This window comes from Strongyloides ratti, scaffold srae_chrx_scaffold0000006 (genome assembly GCF_001040885.1).
Source record: "Strongyloides ratti genome assembly S_ratti_ED321, scaffold srae_chrx_scaffold0000006".
Classification (NCBI taxonomy): Eukaryota; Metazoa; Nematoda; class Chromadorea; order Rhabditida; family Strongyloididae; genus Strongyloides; species Strongyloides ratti.
Genome location: NW_020171514.1, coordinates 112,579 through 128,710, shown reverse-complemented (window position 1 = coordinate 128,710; position 16,132 = coordinate 112,579). Strand labels below are relative to the sequence as shown.

General features: G+C 20.3%; 9 protein-coding genes across 9 annotated transcripts in view; 5 read left to right on the top strand and 4 right to left on the bottom strand.

Moving 5' to 3' along the window:
* The window catches only part of SRAE_X000236300 (Integrase, catalytic core domain and Ribonuclease H-like domain-containing protein), a gene marked incomplete at both ends in the record, with an annotated part of 1,603 nt that extends 952 nt beyond the window's left edge, over nt 1-651 (bottom strand). The window contains one exon of the mRNA XM_024645567.1: nt 78-651. Coding sequence (XP_024499837.1) covers nt 78-651 — 574 coding nt within the window. The remainder of the gene's footprint in view (nt 1-77) is intronic.
* A 1,180-nt stretch (nt 652-1,831) lies between these two features.
* SRAE_X000236200 (Hypothetical protein) lies at nt 1,832-2,035 on the bottom strand (the record flags this gene model as incomplete). The annotated part of the gene is made up of 1 exon (XM_024645566.1): nt 1,832-2,035. The coding sequence occupies one exon, from the start codon at nt 2,033-2,035 to the stop codon at nt 1,832-1,834; it is 204 nt and encodes a 67-aa protein (XP_024499836.1).
* A 713-nt stretch (nt 2,036-2,748) lies between these two features.
* Nucleotides 2,749-2,985, top strand: SRAE_X000236100 (Hypothetical protein; the record flags this gene model as incomplete). Its single annotated transcript, XM_024645565.1, has 1 exon — nt 2,749-2,985. The coding sequence occupies one exon, from the start codon at nt 2,749-2,751 to the stop codon at nt 2,983-2,985; it is 237 nt and encodes a 78-aa protein (XP_024499835.1).
* A 723-nt stretch (nt 2,986-3,708) lies between these two features.
* On the bottom strand, nt 3,709-3,939 carry SRAE_X000236000 (Hypothetical protein; the record flags this gene model as incomplete). The annotated part of the gene is made up of 1 exon (XM_024645564.1): nt 3,709-3,939. One exon carries the CDS (start codon nt 3,937-3,939, stop codon nt 3,709-3,711), a length of 231 nt encoding a protein of 76 aa, XP_024499834.1.
* Nucleotides 3,940-6,284: 2,345 nt separating this feature from the next.
* SRAE_X000235900 (Zinc finger, CCHC-type domain and Aspartic peptidase domain-containing protein) lies at nt 6,285-7,931 on the top strand (the record flags this gene model as incomplete). Its single annotated transcript, XM_024645562.1, has 2 exons — nt 6,285-6,817; nt 6,878-7,931. 2 exons carry the CDS (start codon nt 6,285-6,287, stop codon nt 7,929-7,931), a joined length of 1,587 nt encoding a protein of 528 aa, XP_024499833.1.
* Nucleotides 7,932-8,043: 112 nt separating this feature from the next.
* Nucleotides 8,044-9,441, top strand: SRAE_X000235800 (Reverse transcriptase domain-containing protein; the record flags this gene model as incomplete). Its single annotated transcript, XM_024645561.1, has 1 exon — nt 8,044-9,441. One exon carries the CDS (start codon nt 8,044-8,046, stop codon nt 9,439-9,441), a length of 1,398 nt encoding a protein of 465 aa, XP_024499832.1.
* A 71-nt stretch (nt 9,442-9,512) lies between these two features.
* On the top strand, nt 9,513-10,442 carry SRAE_X000235700 (Integrase, catalytic core domain and Ribonuclease H-like domain-containing protein; the record flags this gene model as incomplete). The annotated part of the gene is made up of 1 exon (XM_024645560.1): nt 9,513-10,442. One exon carries the CDS (start codon nt 9,513-9,515, stop codon nt 10,440-10,442), a length of 930 nt encoding a protein of 309 aa, XP_024499831.1.
* Nucleotides 10,443-12,491: 2,049 nt separating this feature from the next.
* SRAE_X000235600 (Hypothetical protein) lies at nt 12,492-12,766 on the top strand (the record flags this gene model as incomplete). Its single annotated transcript, XM_024645559.1, has 2 exons — nt 12,492-12,585; nt 12,639-12,766. The coding sequence occupies 2 exons, from the start codon at nt 12,492-12,494 to the stop codon at nt 12,764-12,766; spliced, it is 222 nt and encodes a 73-aa protein (XP_024499830.1).
* Nucleotides 12,767-16,101: 3,335 nt separating this feature from the next.
* The window catches only part of SRAE_X000235500 (Reverse transcriptase domain-containing protein), a gene marked incomplete at both ends in the record, with an annotated part of 906 nt that continues 875 nt past the window's right edge, over nt 16,102-16,132 (bottom strand). The window contains one exon of the mRNA XM_024645558.1: nt 16,102-16,132. This exon is cut by the window's right edge and continues 875 nt beyond it. Within this exon, the coding sequence (XP_024499829.1) occupies nt 16,102-16,132 (31 nt within the window).

Below are 16,132 nucleotides of genomic sequence, written 5' to 3'. Positions count from 1 at the left end.
ATGAAGTGAAGATTTTGTCTTCATTGAAAAGATCAGGTTTATTTCCACTTCTAGGGGGTACATGCAATTTCTATCACTCTGCTCAGTTCCTGAGAAGGCTTTGTAAGCGTGTGGTTGAGGTTGTGGTGATTGAGCAGTAACAGAGCTTGTGCTTCTGTTATCATTTGGCACGAGACGTTGGAGAAGTTGAATCAAGCTTGTTAAGGCTTGAGGATTTTGTATTAGCTCCATCAGTCCTGCACTTCCTGGATCAGGAGTTGATCCTTGGTGATTGAAATTTACACCTTGAGAAATTCCTACAGTGTTGGAATTTGGGGTTATGTTTTGGTGATTGAGATTCACACCATGCTGATTGAGATTCACAGCTGAATGCGATTGATCAGATCCATTCAAGTTCGATGAGTTTAGGTAGTGGGTCATAGCCTTATTACCTTGGTTAACAATGTCATAGTCACTAGAAGGTGCAGTCATGGCCTCTTCTTTTGGAAAGCTTTCATTGAGTGAGGGAAGTACATTTCTTTCCTCCATTCTTAAGTGTCTTTCGAGTCTGACTTTTTCCCTTCTGTATATTAGCAAATCTTGTTCTATATGAGATAGAGAGTCAAGATGTGTATAAAAGTTTTTCTCTGACTCAGTTCGATGTCTAGGCATTCACGAGTTACTTGTTGAATCCCAGTAAAAAATTTAAGTACTGGAGCACCCAATCAAACTAAATCGACAAGAAATTCAATTACTTTATTAACAAAACAGTCTCAACAAAAAAACGCGCGTCCACCTGTAATGAACACGAAAATACAAAATTATTTAAAATTTATTATTATTTATTTATTTATTTTTTTCTTATTTTCTACTTACGTTTTTTTTCTTTATTATTTCGTCTGCTTACAATGTCCTAAACCTTCCTAAAAGTTTTATTCAGTATAAACCAAACCAAAATTTAAAAATATAAAAATTAAAATCACAAAAGTCCAAGTTCCAAATTTATCCTGAACAATCGTTGCAGATGGAATCTTGTCATTGTCATTTTTCCATGCTAATATAATAAATAATAATCAATATAAAATAAAACAATAAATTAATATAAAATAATTTTTATTATACAAATTATTAAAATAAACAATAGATGTAAAAAAAACAATTAAATAGTCTTATGTAGTTTTATTTTTATTTTATTCGTGTATAAGTAAACCTGAAAAATAAAATTTAAATATTAATAATACGAAATTATATAAACTTACGTGTTAATTATATGCACCTCCAAAAAATGTCAATATGAGTATCTAGAAATAAAATTTAGTAATATATTTATATGTAATATATTACTATAATATAATAGAGTAATTTTCCGTTAATATATATAAAATTCTTATATATATTATATATGTATATATATATAAAATAAAATAATATTATATTTAAAAGTAATTTCTTGTTAATATATGTATATTCTTATAGAGATATATTTATATATATATTATATATTATTATATAAAATAAAGTAATATTATATTAATACATATTTTATTATATATACCAATAATTTTTCATTAATATTAATATCTTCTTACAAGGATATATTATTATATAAAAAAAATCAGTAATTTTACGTTAATATATATATATAATAAAGTAATATTATATTAATACATATGATATTATATATAACAGTAATTTTTTTGTTAATATATATAAATTCTTATATAATATATTATTATTATAAATAAAAAAAAAATAATTTTTATAATTTATTTTTTTTAAAAGTAATAATAATTTTAAAAAAATATATATATATTTTAAAATTTTATTATTAAAAAAAAAATTCTATCCTTTTCTAATTGTGTAACATTATAAAAGAGACCATTTTATATATAATAAAATCAATAACATATTTTTTAAATTCATTTTCAAAAATGTTCTCATTAATATTCTCATCAATATGTATATGTAAATTTTTTTTTAAATGTTTTCCTGCTTTAGTAATCAAATCATAAAGTAATTTCATATATTCATCATTCATACCATTTAAAATATTCATTTTTTTTTTTTTTTTTTGATATGAAATAAATATAAACACAATTTTTTCTGAAAAAAAAAAATTATTATAATTATTTATATATTTTTTATAAAATGTTATATATAAATACAAAAAAAAAATTATAAAAATATTAAATAATTATAAATTATAATAAAGATTATATAACATTATATTATTTTTCAAAAGATTTATATTAAAAAAAATATATATATATAATAAATATTATATAACATATAAATATATAGTAATAATTAGTGTAAAAAAATTATATCTATTTTTATAATATATCATTTTATATATTTAAAAAAAAATATAATAAAATAAAATAAAAAACACTTATAGATTATAAACCAAACCCAATAATTTAAAGAAGAAAAGATATTGAATTACATTAAATTCATAATATATAAAAATAACATTTAAAAAGTATCATATAATGTTAAAAAGATCAAAAAATAAATTAAATATATATTAAGAAAAACTAATGATATCATTAAATGTTAAAAAGATTAAAAAATAAATTAAATATATATTAAGAAAACTAATGATATCATTAAATATATGATATCAAAAAGAAAAAAAATCAAAGTTTATTGGCAAAAAAAAGTATATATATACGGATAAAAATTTTATCAAACATATCATTTTAAAAAAAATATATTACACTACCTTTCACGTTTTTATTATTTTTAATTTAATTTCTTACTTCTACAATGGACCATAATAAATGTCTCTGTGAACGTCATGCTATTTTTGAAAACATTAGAAATAAACTTAAAGTTGTCTATATTCATATTTCTGAACTTTTCGATATTATGGAAAAAGCTTCATTTACGTGCTCCGAAGAAATGAAATTAATGCGTAAATATTTGGAATTAAATCCAATGGAGCTTGGTGAAAGAGAAATGAAATGTCATTATTGTGGAAGTCATACAGCCAAGAAGAAATAAATAAATTTCTTTTTTTTTATAATTACTTATAAACTTATTTTTAATAAGTATATTGTTTCTCTTTTATTTTGTTAAAATAAAACTTTTTTTGTAAATTTTATTTCATTTTTTTTATATAAACATTAATAATAATAACAATTTTTTAAAAAAAATTAGATTTTAAAAATTTATTATTAATTTATAATATTTATGAAGTAAATTTTTATTTATTGATAGTAAAATATCTTATATATATAAAAAAGAAATATAAATATATATATTATTATTACATAACAATAGTAATTTTTTTTTAATATTAATATCTTCTTATAGAGATATATTTATTATAATATATATATATAAAAAAAATCAGTAATTTTACGTTAATATATATATCTTCTTATAAGAATATATATTTATTATAGTATATATATATATAAAATCAGTAATTTTCCGTTAATATTGATATCTTCTTATAGAAGTATATATTTATTATTATTATATATTATATAAAAAAAATCAGTAATTTTTTGTTAATATAAATATCTTCTAATAGAAGTATATATTTATTATAGTATATATATTATATAAAAAAAATCTAATTTTTTGTTAATATAAATATCTTCTTATAAAAGTATATTTTGTTATAGATAAAATAGATAAGTATAAATTAAAACAATTTGTAAAAGAAAATTTTTATTCAAAAAAAATAGATAAAAGAAGATAAATAAAAAGAAATAATTTTTATTTATTATCCTTTTGGATATTGTAATTTTCATCCGCCTCAGTTTTTATTTCATAATCATTTTCTTTGTCATTTAAATTTTTATTTCCCAAACTTTGAATCATAGCATAATTAATAGTCATTCTTCGTTTAAGTTTTTTGGGATTAATATCAGTTTTTTGAATTACTTCTTCAGAAGTTTCATTTTTTTCATCACTAGAAATTTTTAACTTTTTCATATTATTATCCATAATTAGCAATAGAAGTAATTAAAAATGAAACAAAGTAATAAAATTTATAAGAAATAAAATTGAATGTTTTACTTTTATAATTTCAAAATAATAAAAAAGTAACTTTGTTTTTTTCTACATTATTATATGTTTCTTGATGTGCAAAGTTTTTTTTTATCTTTGTACCGTGATTTCAAAATCTTAAATATACAACAGAAAATCAAATAACTTTTCACATGTTATATATTGTTGTTTTGATATATATTTTAACAGATTAAAAAAAGTACTTTTTAAATATATATACACATAAAAACGTTATTTTAATATATGTATTTTTGTCATAAATAAAATAGATAGATTGTTTAATAAAGATAAACCATTTTTAATAAAATAAACTTTTTTTTTTTTGATACATATAAAAAATATTATTTGATATTTTTATTTTATAGCGCATAATTAAAATATTAAATAGTTTTAAAAATTATCTAAATCATTTTTTTATTTTTTTTACAAAATTGTCAAATATTTAGTTTTAACATCAAGTAAAAAATAAACTAATAAAAAAAATTTAATTTTACATTTATTTTATCATAAAAAAAATTTATTACATCTTTTCTTCTTTCTAAAGAAAATATCAAAGAGGATGTTAACTGTTAAAGAAATAGAATATTATTAATATTTATATTTTTTAATATACTTAATATAAATCTTTAAAAAATATAAAAATTATTTCAAATGCTTTTTTAATTAGCTCTATAAATTTATCAACAATATATTTTTATTAACAATTAAAACAAAATAGTAAAAAGTTAAAAAAAATAAAAATAATCCTAAATATATATAGGCGAGAATTAAGTAGAAAAATTTAATATTTTTTAATTTATCCTAGGGTAAAAAAATGTGCTGATCACAAAAAGTTCAATAATTTTTAAAAAAAACGTCTTTCATATAGATATTGCAGCAAAAGCTGCAAATGTTTCATTTGCTGCAACGTTTAAGTTTCAAAAGTTATTTTAACAAAATTTGACATAAAGGTAAAAAAAGGTCGTACAAAACGTTTCCGACCTTATTTTTTCGATAAGATGTTTTTTTAAGTGAGATATGATGGTTTAAAGTTAGGTAAAAAATTTAAAAATTTTCAAAATGCTATAATTCTTAAGAAAATGAATTTTTTTAAACAAATGAAAAAACACCTTAGGGGATTTTTATTCTCTACATTTTGACTACTAGATCATATTTTTATCATTTTTCGTTCTTGAGTTATACGCGAAAACGTGTAAAAAATTTCTAACAATTTTTTCCTCTTAGAATAATCAAAGTTTTAAAAAATGTTATTCAACACAAATATCAGCATAAAAAAAAGATATATACCAATTTATAATGATAATGTAACAATTTACTTTAATTTTTTTATAATTTTTTTATATTTTATAATTTTATATTTATAATAATAATAAATTAAAAAAATAAATGATTTTTTACACTAATTATTTTTTATAGCTATAGCTGTAAAGGAAAAATGTCAATGTATAAATTTAAAGATTTAATTATTTATTCTTATAACATTTTTTAATTTTTAAAAAATTTTTTCTCTATAAAAATCCAAAAATATGATGAAAGTGTATCTAGAGGTTATCAAAGACATTGAAAATTATTTTAAATATTTCCAAGATTGGAAGTCTTCAATTTTAATGACTTTCGGACAATAATTTTTTATATATTAAAAGATTTTTAAAATCTATGTAGTTAGTTGAAAAGATCATAAAAAATGGTAAAAAATGAGATATATAAAGTCATATTTTCATAAGCATATAAAACTAAAAAAATTCACTTTAAATTTATATTAAATTCATAATATATAGAAATAACATTTAAAAAGTATCATATAATGTTAAAAAGATCAAAATAAATTCATAATATATAAAAATAACATTTAAAAAGTATCATATAATGTTAAAAAGATCAAAATATAAATTAAATATATATTAAGAAAAACTAATGATATCAGTTATAAGAAAATGTGGTCTTAATGAGATTTTCTGTAGTCAGGGATTGGAATTGTTATTTTAAAGAAGATATTATATATTTCGAAGTAATATATGTTAATTTAATTTAATATTATAACTAAATTTTAATAATTTAAATAATTTGTGATATTTTTAGTTATAAAAACAATCAATAAAATTTTTTACTTCCTATTGAGCGTATTAGGAAGATTGGATTTGTTTGCAGACTGTTATACTGGTAAATTTTAATTTTTTGTTGAATATATCAAGGTTGGGATTGCTGAGGAACCTGAATTTTTTACTGGGATAAAGGTGAAGGTAATCTATTTTAATTGATATACGAATATTGGTAATTGGTGGATGTACAGTCAATTATCAGAAAGTGATAGATTAAAGTATATAGAGTTATATACTATTGTTAGTAGTTTGGGATTGGTGATATCTGAAGAAAGTTTGTTATCAGAGCTAAGTATCGCTGATTGTAAAAGACATTCTCAAAAGATTGAGAAATTGAAATTGTTGGAATTAAAGTGTGTTAATTCGGAAGCTATTGAAAGTGATTTAAGTGTAAAGGAGGTAGAAGATAGTGATAATATGACGTTTACTCCTAAAAGTACTACTTGGACTGCAATGGTCAATGTTTTTGACTCCAAGAAGGAAAAGTTTTCTATTTTTTTGAAGAAGTTGGTTAATGCTATGAAGATTGATGGTGTTGGCGATTCCGATATTCAATTAATGTTATTGAAAGCTAAACTGGATACTGAATCTGCTTATAGACTAGATAATTATAAAGAAAGTAAAGGAAACATTACTTTTGTTCAAGCAAGTGCATTTTTAACTGAAGTATATGATGGAGATAGAGCAAGAAATATGGCTTCTATAAAAGCTGAGAAGTATAGAATTAATACTTATAAGGTTTATGAAAGTTTGGTTGAGTAATATGAGTTATTAAGAACTTCTTTGGATGGTATTGATGAAGCAACTAAAACAAGAACAATTAAGACACAGTTAAGAAATAAATTGAGTTTTAATGTAGTATTAAAGACAAGATTCTTGGATAGATTTGATTTTTATTCTGATTTTTGTGAATTAGCTATGGATATATCTGATTATTGGTATGCTAATAATGATAAGAAAGGAAGAGGTAAAAAAAATTTACATGAAAATAATTTGGGTAATAATGGCAATAGAAATTTTGATATAAATAAGATTCAATGTCATAAATGTAAGAATTATGGGCATTATGCAAATAAGTGTGAAAATAAAATGAATGAAACTGTAAAGCTTGAAAATAAGAAAGATCAATATTCTAATAATAAGGTAGTTTCAAATGTAGAATCTATTGAACTTAAGGAAAGTGTAAGCAAAGTAAATAAGATTAGTATGGTTATTAATCCTAATCCATTGATTATTTTGAATATGGGAGTAGGGAAAGGATTTGTTGATACTTTAATTGATAGTGGTAGTTCTGTTTCGCTTATGTCTATGAAATCTCTTAAAGTTTTATTGAAGGATGAAGATATTGAATTGAAGAATACAGATACCGTTTTAGTAGGTGCATTTGGTAATGAAACTGTTCCAGTTGGGAAAGTTAACATGAGAGTTTCTTATAATAATATGCAACATTTTATTGATATTATTATTGTATCACAATTTAATTATGATATGATTCTTGGTATTAATGAAATAAAGTTATTTAATAAGTTAAATATTCCTTCTGAGTATTTTTCAGCTGAAATGGAGACTAAAATATTAAATAAAGGTGAAATAGTTAAATCTTACTTAAATAATAGAGTTGTTAATGCTGCGTCTGAGTTAGAAGTTTCAAATGAGTATATTCTTGAGGAGATTAAGAAAAATTATCCACAAGTTGATAAAGTGTTGAGTAGACATTCTAATGATATTGGGAAATTTATTCACAAAGTTCCTAAGATTGAATGGGATACTTCTGTAGAACATTCATATTTTCCTTATAAATATCCAGTTCATCAGTTGGAAATTGGTTAGTATTTACTTAAAGAAATGTTAGATGCAGATATTTTAGAAGTTGGACATGCAAGGTACTTGCATAATATTATTATTGTAAAGAAACATGCTAATGAGAATTCTGATTAACAATATGGATAATGGAAAGGTTGATTTGAATAAACAATATAGAATTGTTGTTGATTTAAGAAGTTTGAATAAAATGTGTGCAAAAGTAGAAATGCCTGGGATGCGTATTGAATCTCTTATTCCACTTTCAAAGGAAGCTACTCGTTTTATATCAATTGACTTATGTCAAAGTTTTCATCAGTTTGAGTTAGATGAAGTTGATCGTATTTTTTTTGATATAGCTTATCCTGGAATGCCGTGTTTGCGTTTTAAAAGACTTCCGCAAGGATTCATTAATTCGCCTGTTTATATGAAATATTTGTTAGAAAAGAAAATTCCTTCTGATCTTTTGCAACTTTATTATGATGATGGAATCCGAGGTACGGATACTGATTTATTTGCACATATTCGCATTGTTGAGCAAATTTTTAGAAAACTTGGTGATTGTGATTTGAAAATTAATGCTAGTAAAAGTCTTTTGTGTGCTACGAAATTACAAGTTCTTGGTTTTGAAGTTAGTCAATATGGAGCTAAACCTGGTGCTCGTGCTCGTAATATTATGGAAAAATATAAAGTTCTTAAGTCTTCTGATGATATTCGGCGTTTTTTGGGTTTTATTTCTTATTATAAAAGATTTTTGCCTAAACTTGGAATTTTGCTTCAACCAATTACAAAATTATTGAGAAAGAATGTTGTTTTTACTTGGTGTGATGAATGCCAGTTGAATTTTGATAAAATTAAGAATTTACTTTTAGAAAATCCTCGTTTGTATACTGAGGTAAAAAATGAACCATTAATGGTAAATACGGATGCCAGTTTTGAAGGTTTTGGAGGTTGTTTGTATCAAATGATTAATGCAGAATTTCGTCCGTTATTGTATTGGAGTGCTACGCATAGGCATAATTTAAGAATTAAAAGTGCAATTTATTTGGAATTACAAGGAGTTATAGAATTTTTTAGAGATAATCGTCATCGATTGGTTGGAAAGAAAATTATTTATTGGTTTGTGGATAATAAAAGTGCTGTGAATATATTGAATAATGGAGTTACTGATGATGAACGTTTTTTGAGTTGGTTGAGTAAGTTGCCGCTAAACATAAAATTTTTTCATATATCCGGTTCAAAGAATTATATTGCTGATACATTATCTCGCGATATTCAACATACTGATGTCAATTCTTCTGAGGGGAGAGAGGGTGAGATTAATAGTGTTGCTGCGAAGAGAAATAGAGGTAAACCAAAGAAAATTTCAAAGGAATTAGAATTAGATGATGAAAATGATGAAGAAAACAATTTAACATCTAATCAAAAATTGTTTATACAAAAATTACATGAAAAGGGTCATTTCTGTTACAAAAAAATATATCATTTATTGGATGAAAATTTAGTGAAAATAAAAGAAAAATGGCAAGAAAAGAATTGAGAAAAATTATAAAAGAATGTAAAAGTTGTTTGAAGATAAATATAGGAAGATCAAAAAAGAAATCAATTACTATGAAAGTGACAGGACCTAGAGCAGTAATGAATTTAGATATTGCAGGTCCATTTATGAATCAGTCAGGTGTTGCGAAAGGAAAAAAGAGATATTTCATATCTCTCGTAGATTACTATTCAAAAAACATTTATGCCAGATTTATTAATACTTTAAAGTCAAATAAAATTTGTGTAGAAATAGCGAAAATAATCAAAAATAAACAACCGATAGTTATAAAGTGTGATAATGCAAAGTATTTTGCAAAAATTAAAGAAAACTTGAAGATTGAATTGATAAAGCTTATGGATGATAAAGAAATTTCAGATATAGATGAAGAATTACTAATGTGTGCTGCTGAAGGAAAAAAGGGAAAATTTGCTGAAACTATTATGTGCAGCGAAAATTTAAAAAGTAAAGCTTTTGATAAATTAAGATTTAAGAAGGTAATTTATGGTTCTCCGTATCATTCAAAATCGAATGGAAATGTTGAGAGAAGTATTAGAACGATTGAAGAATCTCTTTCTAAGAGATTAATTGATAAAGCAGATAGAAAGGAAGCAAAATTAGTAAATCAAGAGGATTTGGATATAATATGTGATCAATATAATAGATCATATCATGGAGGTATAAGAAATATTCCAAATAATTTGTTTAATGAAGAAAATGGAGATTGTATCATGGAGGAAGCGGAAATTATCAATATTGTTGAAGGAGAAATTTATGTAAAGAAAAAACCGTTTTTGATCAAGAAACATGGGAAAAGATATGAAAGAATTGATAAAGAAAGTAAGATTGTGGGTAATAAAGTAATTATTAATGGTAAAGAAGCTAGATCAATAGATCATGTAAAGTTCCCGAATAAGAATCATTTATCTTGTGTCAGCGAGTTTCAAGATCTTAAAAGAGCCGATTTTGTTAACTCTTTCGAGGGGAGAGAGGGTGAGTTATAAGAAAATGTGGTCTTAATGAGATTTTCTGTAGTCAGGGATTGGAATTGTTATTTTAAAGAAGATATTATATATTTTGAAGTAATATATGTTAATTTAATTTAATATTATAACTAAATTTTAATAATTTAAATAATTTGTTATATTTTTAGTTATAAAAACAATCAATAAAATTTTTTACTATATCATTAAATATATGATATCAAAAAGAAAAAAATCAAAGTTTATTGGCAAAAAAAAGTATATATATACGGGTAAAAATTTTATCAAACATATCATTTTAAAAAAAATTACATTACACTACACTACTCTTTTACATTTTTATTAAATTAATTTAATTTCTTATTTCTATAATGGACCATAATAATTGCTTCTGTGAACGTCATGCCATTTTTGAAACCGTTAGAAATAAACTTAAAGTTCTCTAAATATATATTTCTGAACTTATCGATATTATGGAAAAGACTCCATTTACGTGCTCTGAAGAAATCAAAATAATGCGTAAATATTTAGAATTAAACCCAATGAAAAAATGCCATTACTGTGGAAATCATGCAGCCAAGAAATTATGAATAAATTTCTTTTTTTTATAATTACTTATAAATTTATATTTATAAAGTATATTCTTTTCTCTTTTATTTTGTTAAAATAAAACTTTTTTTGTAAATTTTATTTAATTTTAATTAAAATTTATATCAATTAAGAGGACGAGAAAAACATTTTAGAAATATAAAAATATTTCATAAACTGATAGATTTCATTTTCTTTTGATGAGAAATATAATATGAAAGATTATATTAATTTTATATTTTTACACTTTAATTTTTTATATAAGATCTTGAGTTTGTACACTATAGGTACTTATAAAGTAAATACATGCCACTAATTTAAAGTATAAATACCTAAGCTAGAAAGATATTTTTTTTTTTTTAGTCTTATTAGTTAACTAAAAAATTTTTAATACTGAATACCCCTAATAACAACTAGGGTACATTTATCTTTGAAATATTGTTATATGATTAAAAGATTAAATAAAAAGAGTATTTAATATAATAAATTGCTTTAATATAAAATAAATAAAAATATAATTTTTTAAAAAAAAAAAATTATTATAAATTTTTCTATTAATATTTTGTAAATTATAATAAAAGTTATAGATCAAAAATACTATTTTTAAATTAATAAAATATTATACCTATTAGTTAAAAGAAAGATATTAAATTTCAATTAAATTCATATATAATAATATTAAAAGATCAAAAAATAAAATATATATATGATATCATTATATATATGATATCAAAAAGGAACAAAAAACAAAATCTAATTGGCAAAAAAAAGTATATATATAGAGACAAAAATTCTATCAAACATATCATTTTTAAAAAAATTACATTACATTACTCTTGCGTTATTATTAAATTAATTTATATTAATAGATAAGTATATATTTAAAAATTATTTTTAAATAATTAAATTAAAAAAAAAATAATATTATTTCTATATTTAAATGATATATATTATTATAATATAATAGTATTTTATTATTATTATTATTATTATTATTATTATTTATAAATATTATCTAATTAAATTTTAATTTTCATCTGAAATTATATATATTTATACCTAGTGATATAAATTTTTTTAATTTTATAAGTATCATCATAAAAGGGGTTTGATATAATCATTCAAACTATGTAATCATTTTTTGTCTAATATAAAACAATAGATAAAATTATTTTAATCATTTTATTTATAATCTTTTACTTTATATTAATTGTTTTTAGTTATAGAAGTTTATTATATATTGTAAAAAAACTTATATTATATATACTCTAAGTGATAAAGATAATATATAAAATGTATGTTATAATATTTTATTATATATTCTTTTATCTTATTTATTAGGGGGCCACTTAATAGCATAATAGTTTAATTATCTAATATTTTTTTATATCTTATTATTCTGAAACACATAAAATATTTATTATTTAATTTTTTTTTTCTTTTTTAAAACTTTATCATCTTTCTACTATATAATTACCTAATATGTCATCCATTTATTCTGATGTACCAATTTTTGATGAATTAGATGATCTTTATAATACATATTGTTCAAATGTATTTATGAAAAATACACCAGGTAAAAAAAATTTTTTTTTTTAAATAAAATATAATATAAATTTTTTTTTTAAGTTTTAGATTGTATTAAAAAATATTTAAATATAACTGTTGATAATAATTCTTTTATAACTATTCCTATTCAAGATATTGATGATGACATACCAAATAAAAAAAAAATTTTTAATGATAAGAGAAAGTGATTTATCTGGAAAAACAAAAATAAAAAAATATTCCATAAATGAAAAAAATAATTTAACATATCCTATAACAATTGGAAATTCTTACAAATTTATTTTATTTGTTATTATAAATAGTACAAAAAATAAGTATATTTATGAAGCAAATTACAATTGTACATTATTAAAATCCAATATACAAAATTTACATGTTGAATGTTGTGAATGGATTTTATCAAAAAAATATAAATTTATCAAAATTGAAAAATTATATACATATAAAACAAAAAATTATTATGAAAATGTTATTAAATTATATGATGGAATATTATTACCAAAAATAAAAAAACAATAATGGACATCTTGGCCATCCTTTAAATGGAAAAATATTAGGAATAACTTTTTGTGAAAAACCTTATGAGAAAAAGGAAAATAATAATATTCAATTTTCAATTAATCCACATAGATTGCTCAATCTTAATATACATAATTTTTTCTTTTAGTGATTTTTATTATGACAAATTTTATAAAAAACATTACATTGAAATTGTAATTTGTAAAAAAACCAGTGATGAAAATGAATATTGTAGAAAAAATTTAGTTTCTTTAAACTCCTATGATAATAATTTTTTACATTGTATTTATGATGGAAAAAATTATAATTATTATTTATATTCACCTTTAAGTAAAGAAATTTCTTTACAATTAAAATTATTTTATTGTAATGATGTTTATATTAAATATGGTAGTTTTAGAAAATAAGTACTATTAGAAATATTTTGAAGAATAATCACAAGTAGAATAAATTGTAATAATTCATTTATGATATTTAAAAAAAAAATTAATTTTGTTTGTTTCTTTTATATATCATTTGTAATTTTTTATTATTTAAGTTATTATATAATAAAAATTATTAATTAAAATTGTTTATTCAAAAATTATACTATAAACTACAATTTAATTTTTTTTAATTAAAAATTAGTTAATTATATAAAAAAAAAATTATATATATAATAAATTATAAAATAAATACAAAAAGGAAGAGGAGAAAAATGACTTATGTACTAATATTATTATGGTTCAAGACTAGACTTCATAAAATTAAAACAATATCATCTACCCACTTAAAACTTCATGCCATCACTCTCTTATTATGTCTTTTATATTTATATTAATATTTTTATTAATTTTAAAGAGTTTTTGTTAATAAATTTTGTATTCTTAAGATTGTTCTTATTTTCATAAGTTATATGCCATTAATTTATTAAAAAATTTACTATAATTAATTATTGTAATAAAAGTTATCTTATTAAACTTAATTATAAAAAAAAAAATATTAATTAATTAAAAAGTTTATAAGGACAAAAAAAAATTCCATGTAAAAAAATAAAAAATAAAAATAATTGTTAAAAAATTATTTAAAGATTTTGAAAATATTTATCTATTTTTAATGTATATAATAGATAAATCTTCACAACAAAAAATAGAAGATATATTATTTTATAACATATTATACCAGAAAGATAATACACATTAAAAATATAAAAATTATTTACATAATAAAAGAAAATCTTTTTTAGTATGTAATTTTAAGTTTAAAAATAAATAAAAATACTATAATAGTTATAATATAAATGGTATTCTTTTTTAAAAAACTGATGAATTTTAATAAACATTTTACTAAAAATTTTGACATTATTAAAGATTATTTTATATTTTAAAAAATAATATATATGATAATAATAAAGATAAATTAATTAAAAAATTAAAATAAATATGATATATTATATTGTATTATTATTTTTTAAAAACATTTTTATATTATAAATAAATAAAATACACAAATTTATACAAATTTTAATTTAAAAATAAATATTTTTTTTTTTTGAGTTACAAAAGAAGATTGCAAGTAACCATTTTTCTCTCTCATTTTTGCAATATTTATATAAAAAAAAATATTTTTAAATTTTTTTAATAATTTAAGGTTATAAATATAATCTAAAAATAATAATTAAAAATTATTTAAATATAAATATATATATATATATATTTATTATAAGAATATAAAAGATTTAGGATAAACATTATCTTCAATTTATAAAACATTAAGCTAAATGTATCTCTTAAAACAAATGCTACATGTATGGAAAACATTAAGTTTTTTATAAATTTATTGTTTATGATTTCTTATATGCATTATTATAAGTTAGGAATTTTGGTACATTACTGAAAATTGTAGGTTCATTATAATAAATTTTTTATCTTTATTATTGTTACTATTGTAAAGCATCTTCTTCTCTCTTTTTTAATTTTTATTAAATTAAAATATTAATAATTTAATAGATAATTAAAATATTAAATAAGTAACAGTTAAATTTTATGCATTGACATTATTTCTTTTACATTTATAGTTATAAAAACTAATTAAAATGGTACTACTTTATGATTAGTATTTTCCTATTTTTAAAAAATCATAACTCTTCTTAAAATTAATTTTTTTTTTTATAAAAATTGTGAAAGATGATGAGATCTTTTTACAATCCCTTTTGTAACTTAATAAAAAAACTTTATTTTTCATCCTAAATATATATAGACAAGAATTGAGTAGGAAAAATTTTTTTAGAATTTTAAATATTTTTTAATTTTTCCTAGGGTAAAAAAATGCGCTGAACACGAAAAGTTCAATAATTTTTTGAAAAAATTGCGTCTTCATATAAATATTGCAGCAAGGTGCATTAAAGTGCAGCAAAAACAGCACATGTTTCATTTGCTGTAACATTACAATTTCAATAGTTTCTTTAGCAAAATTTGACCCTAAGGTAAAAAAAGGTCGGAGAAAACGTTTCCGGTCTTATTTTTTCAAAAAGATGAAGTTTTAAGTGAGATATGATAATCTAAAGTTAGGTATAAAATTTAAAAATTTTAAGTCTCTATAACTTTTGAAAAAAAAGATTTTTCAAAAAATCAAAAAAAACCGACCTGGGGAATTTTTTTTTCTACATTTTGACTAATATACCATATTTTTATCTTTTTCCGTTCTCGAGATATTCTTGGAATAGTGTAATATTAAAAAATTTATTTTTTTTTTATCAGTCATAACTTTTTTAAAACTTAATTTTATGAAAAAATGATGCGGACCAAAATTATTCATTTTTTTGTGCTCTTTCAAATGAGACAAGATTCATCTTAATATGATTATTTGTTCTTGAGATATAAGCAAAAAACCAATTTTACTGTTTTTTAAATTTTTTTTTTTTCATTTTTTTTCATATTTAAACTCTTATAACTTTTGAAAAAAAAGATTTTTCAAAAAAAAAAAAAAACCGACCTGGAGAATTTTGTTCTCTACATTTTGACTACTATACCATATTTTTATCATTTTCCGTTTTG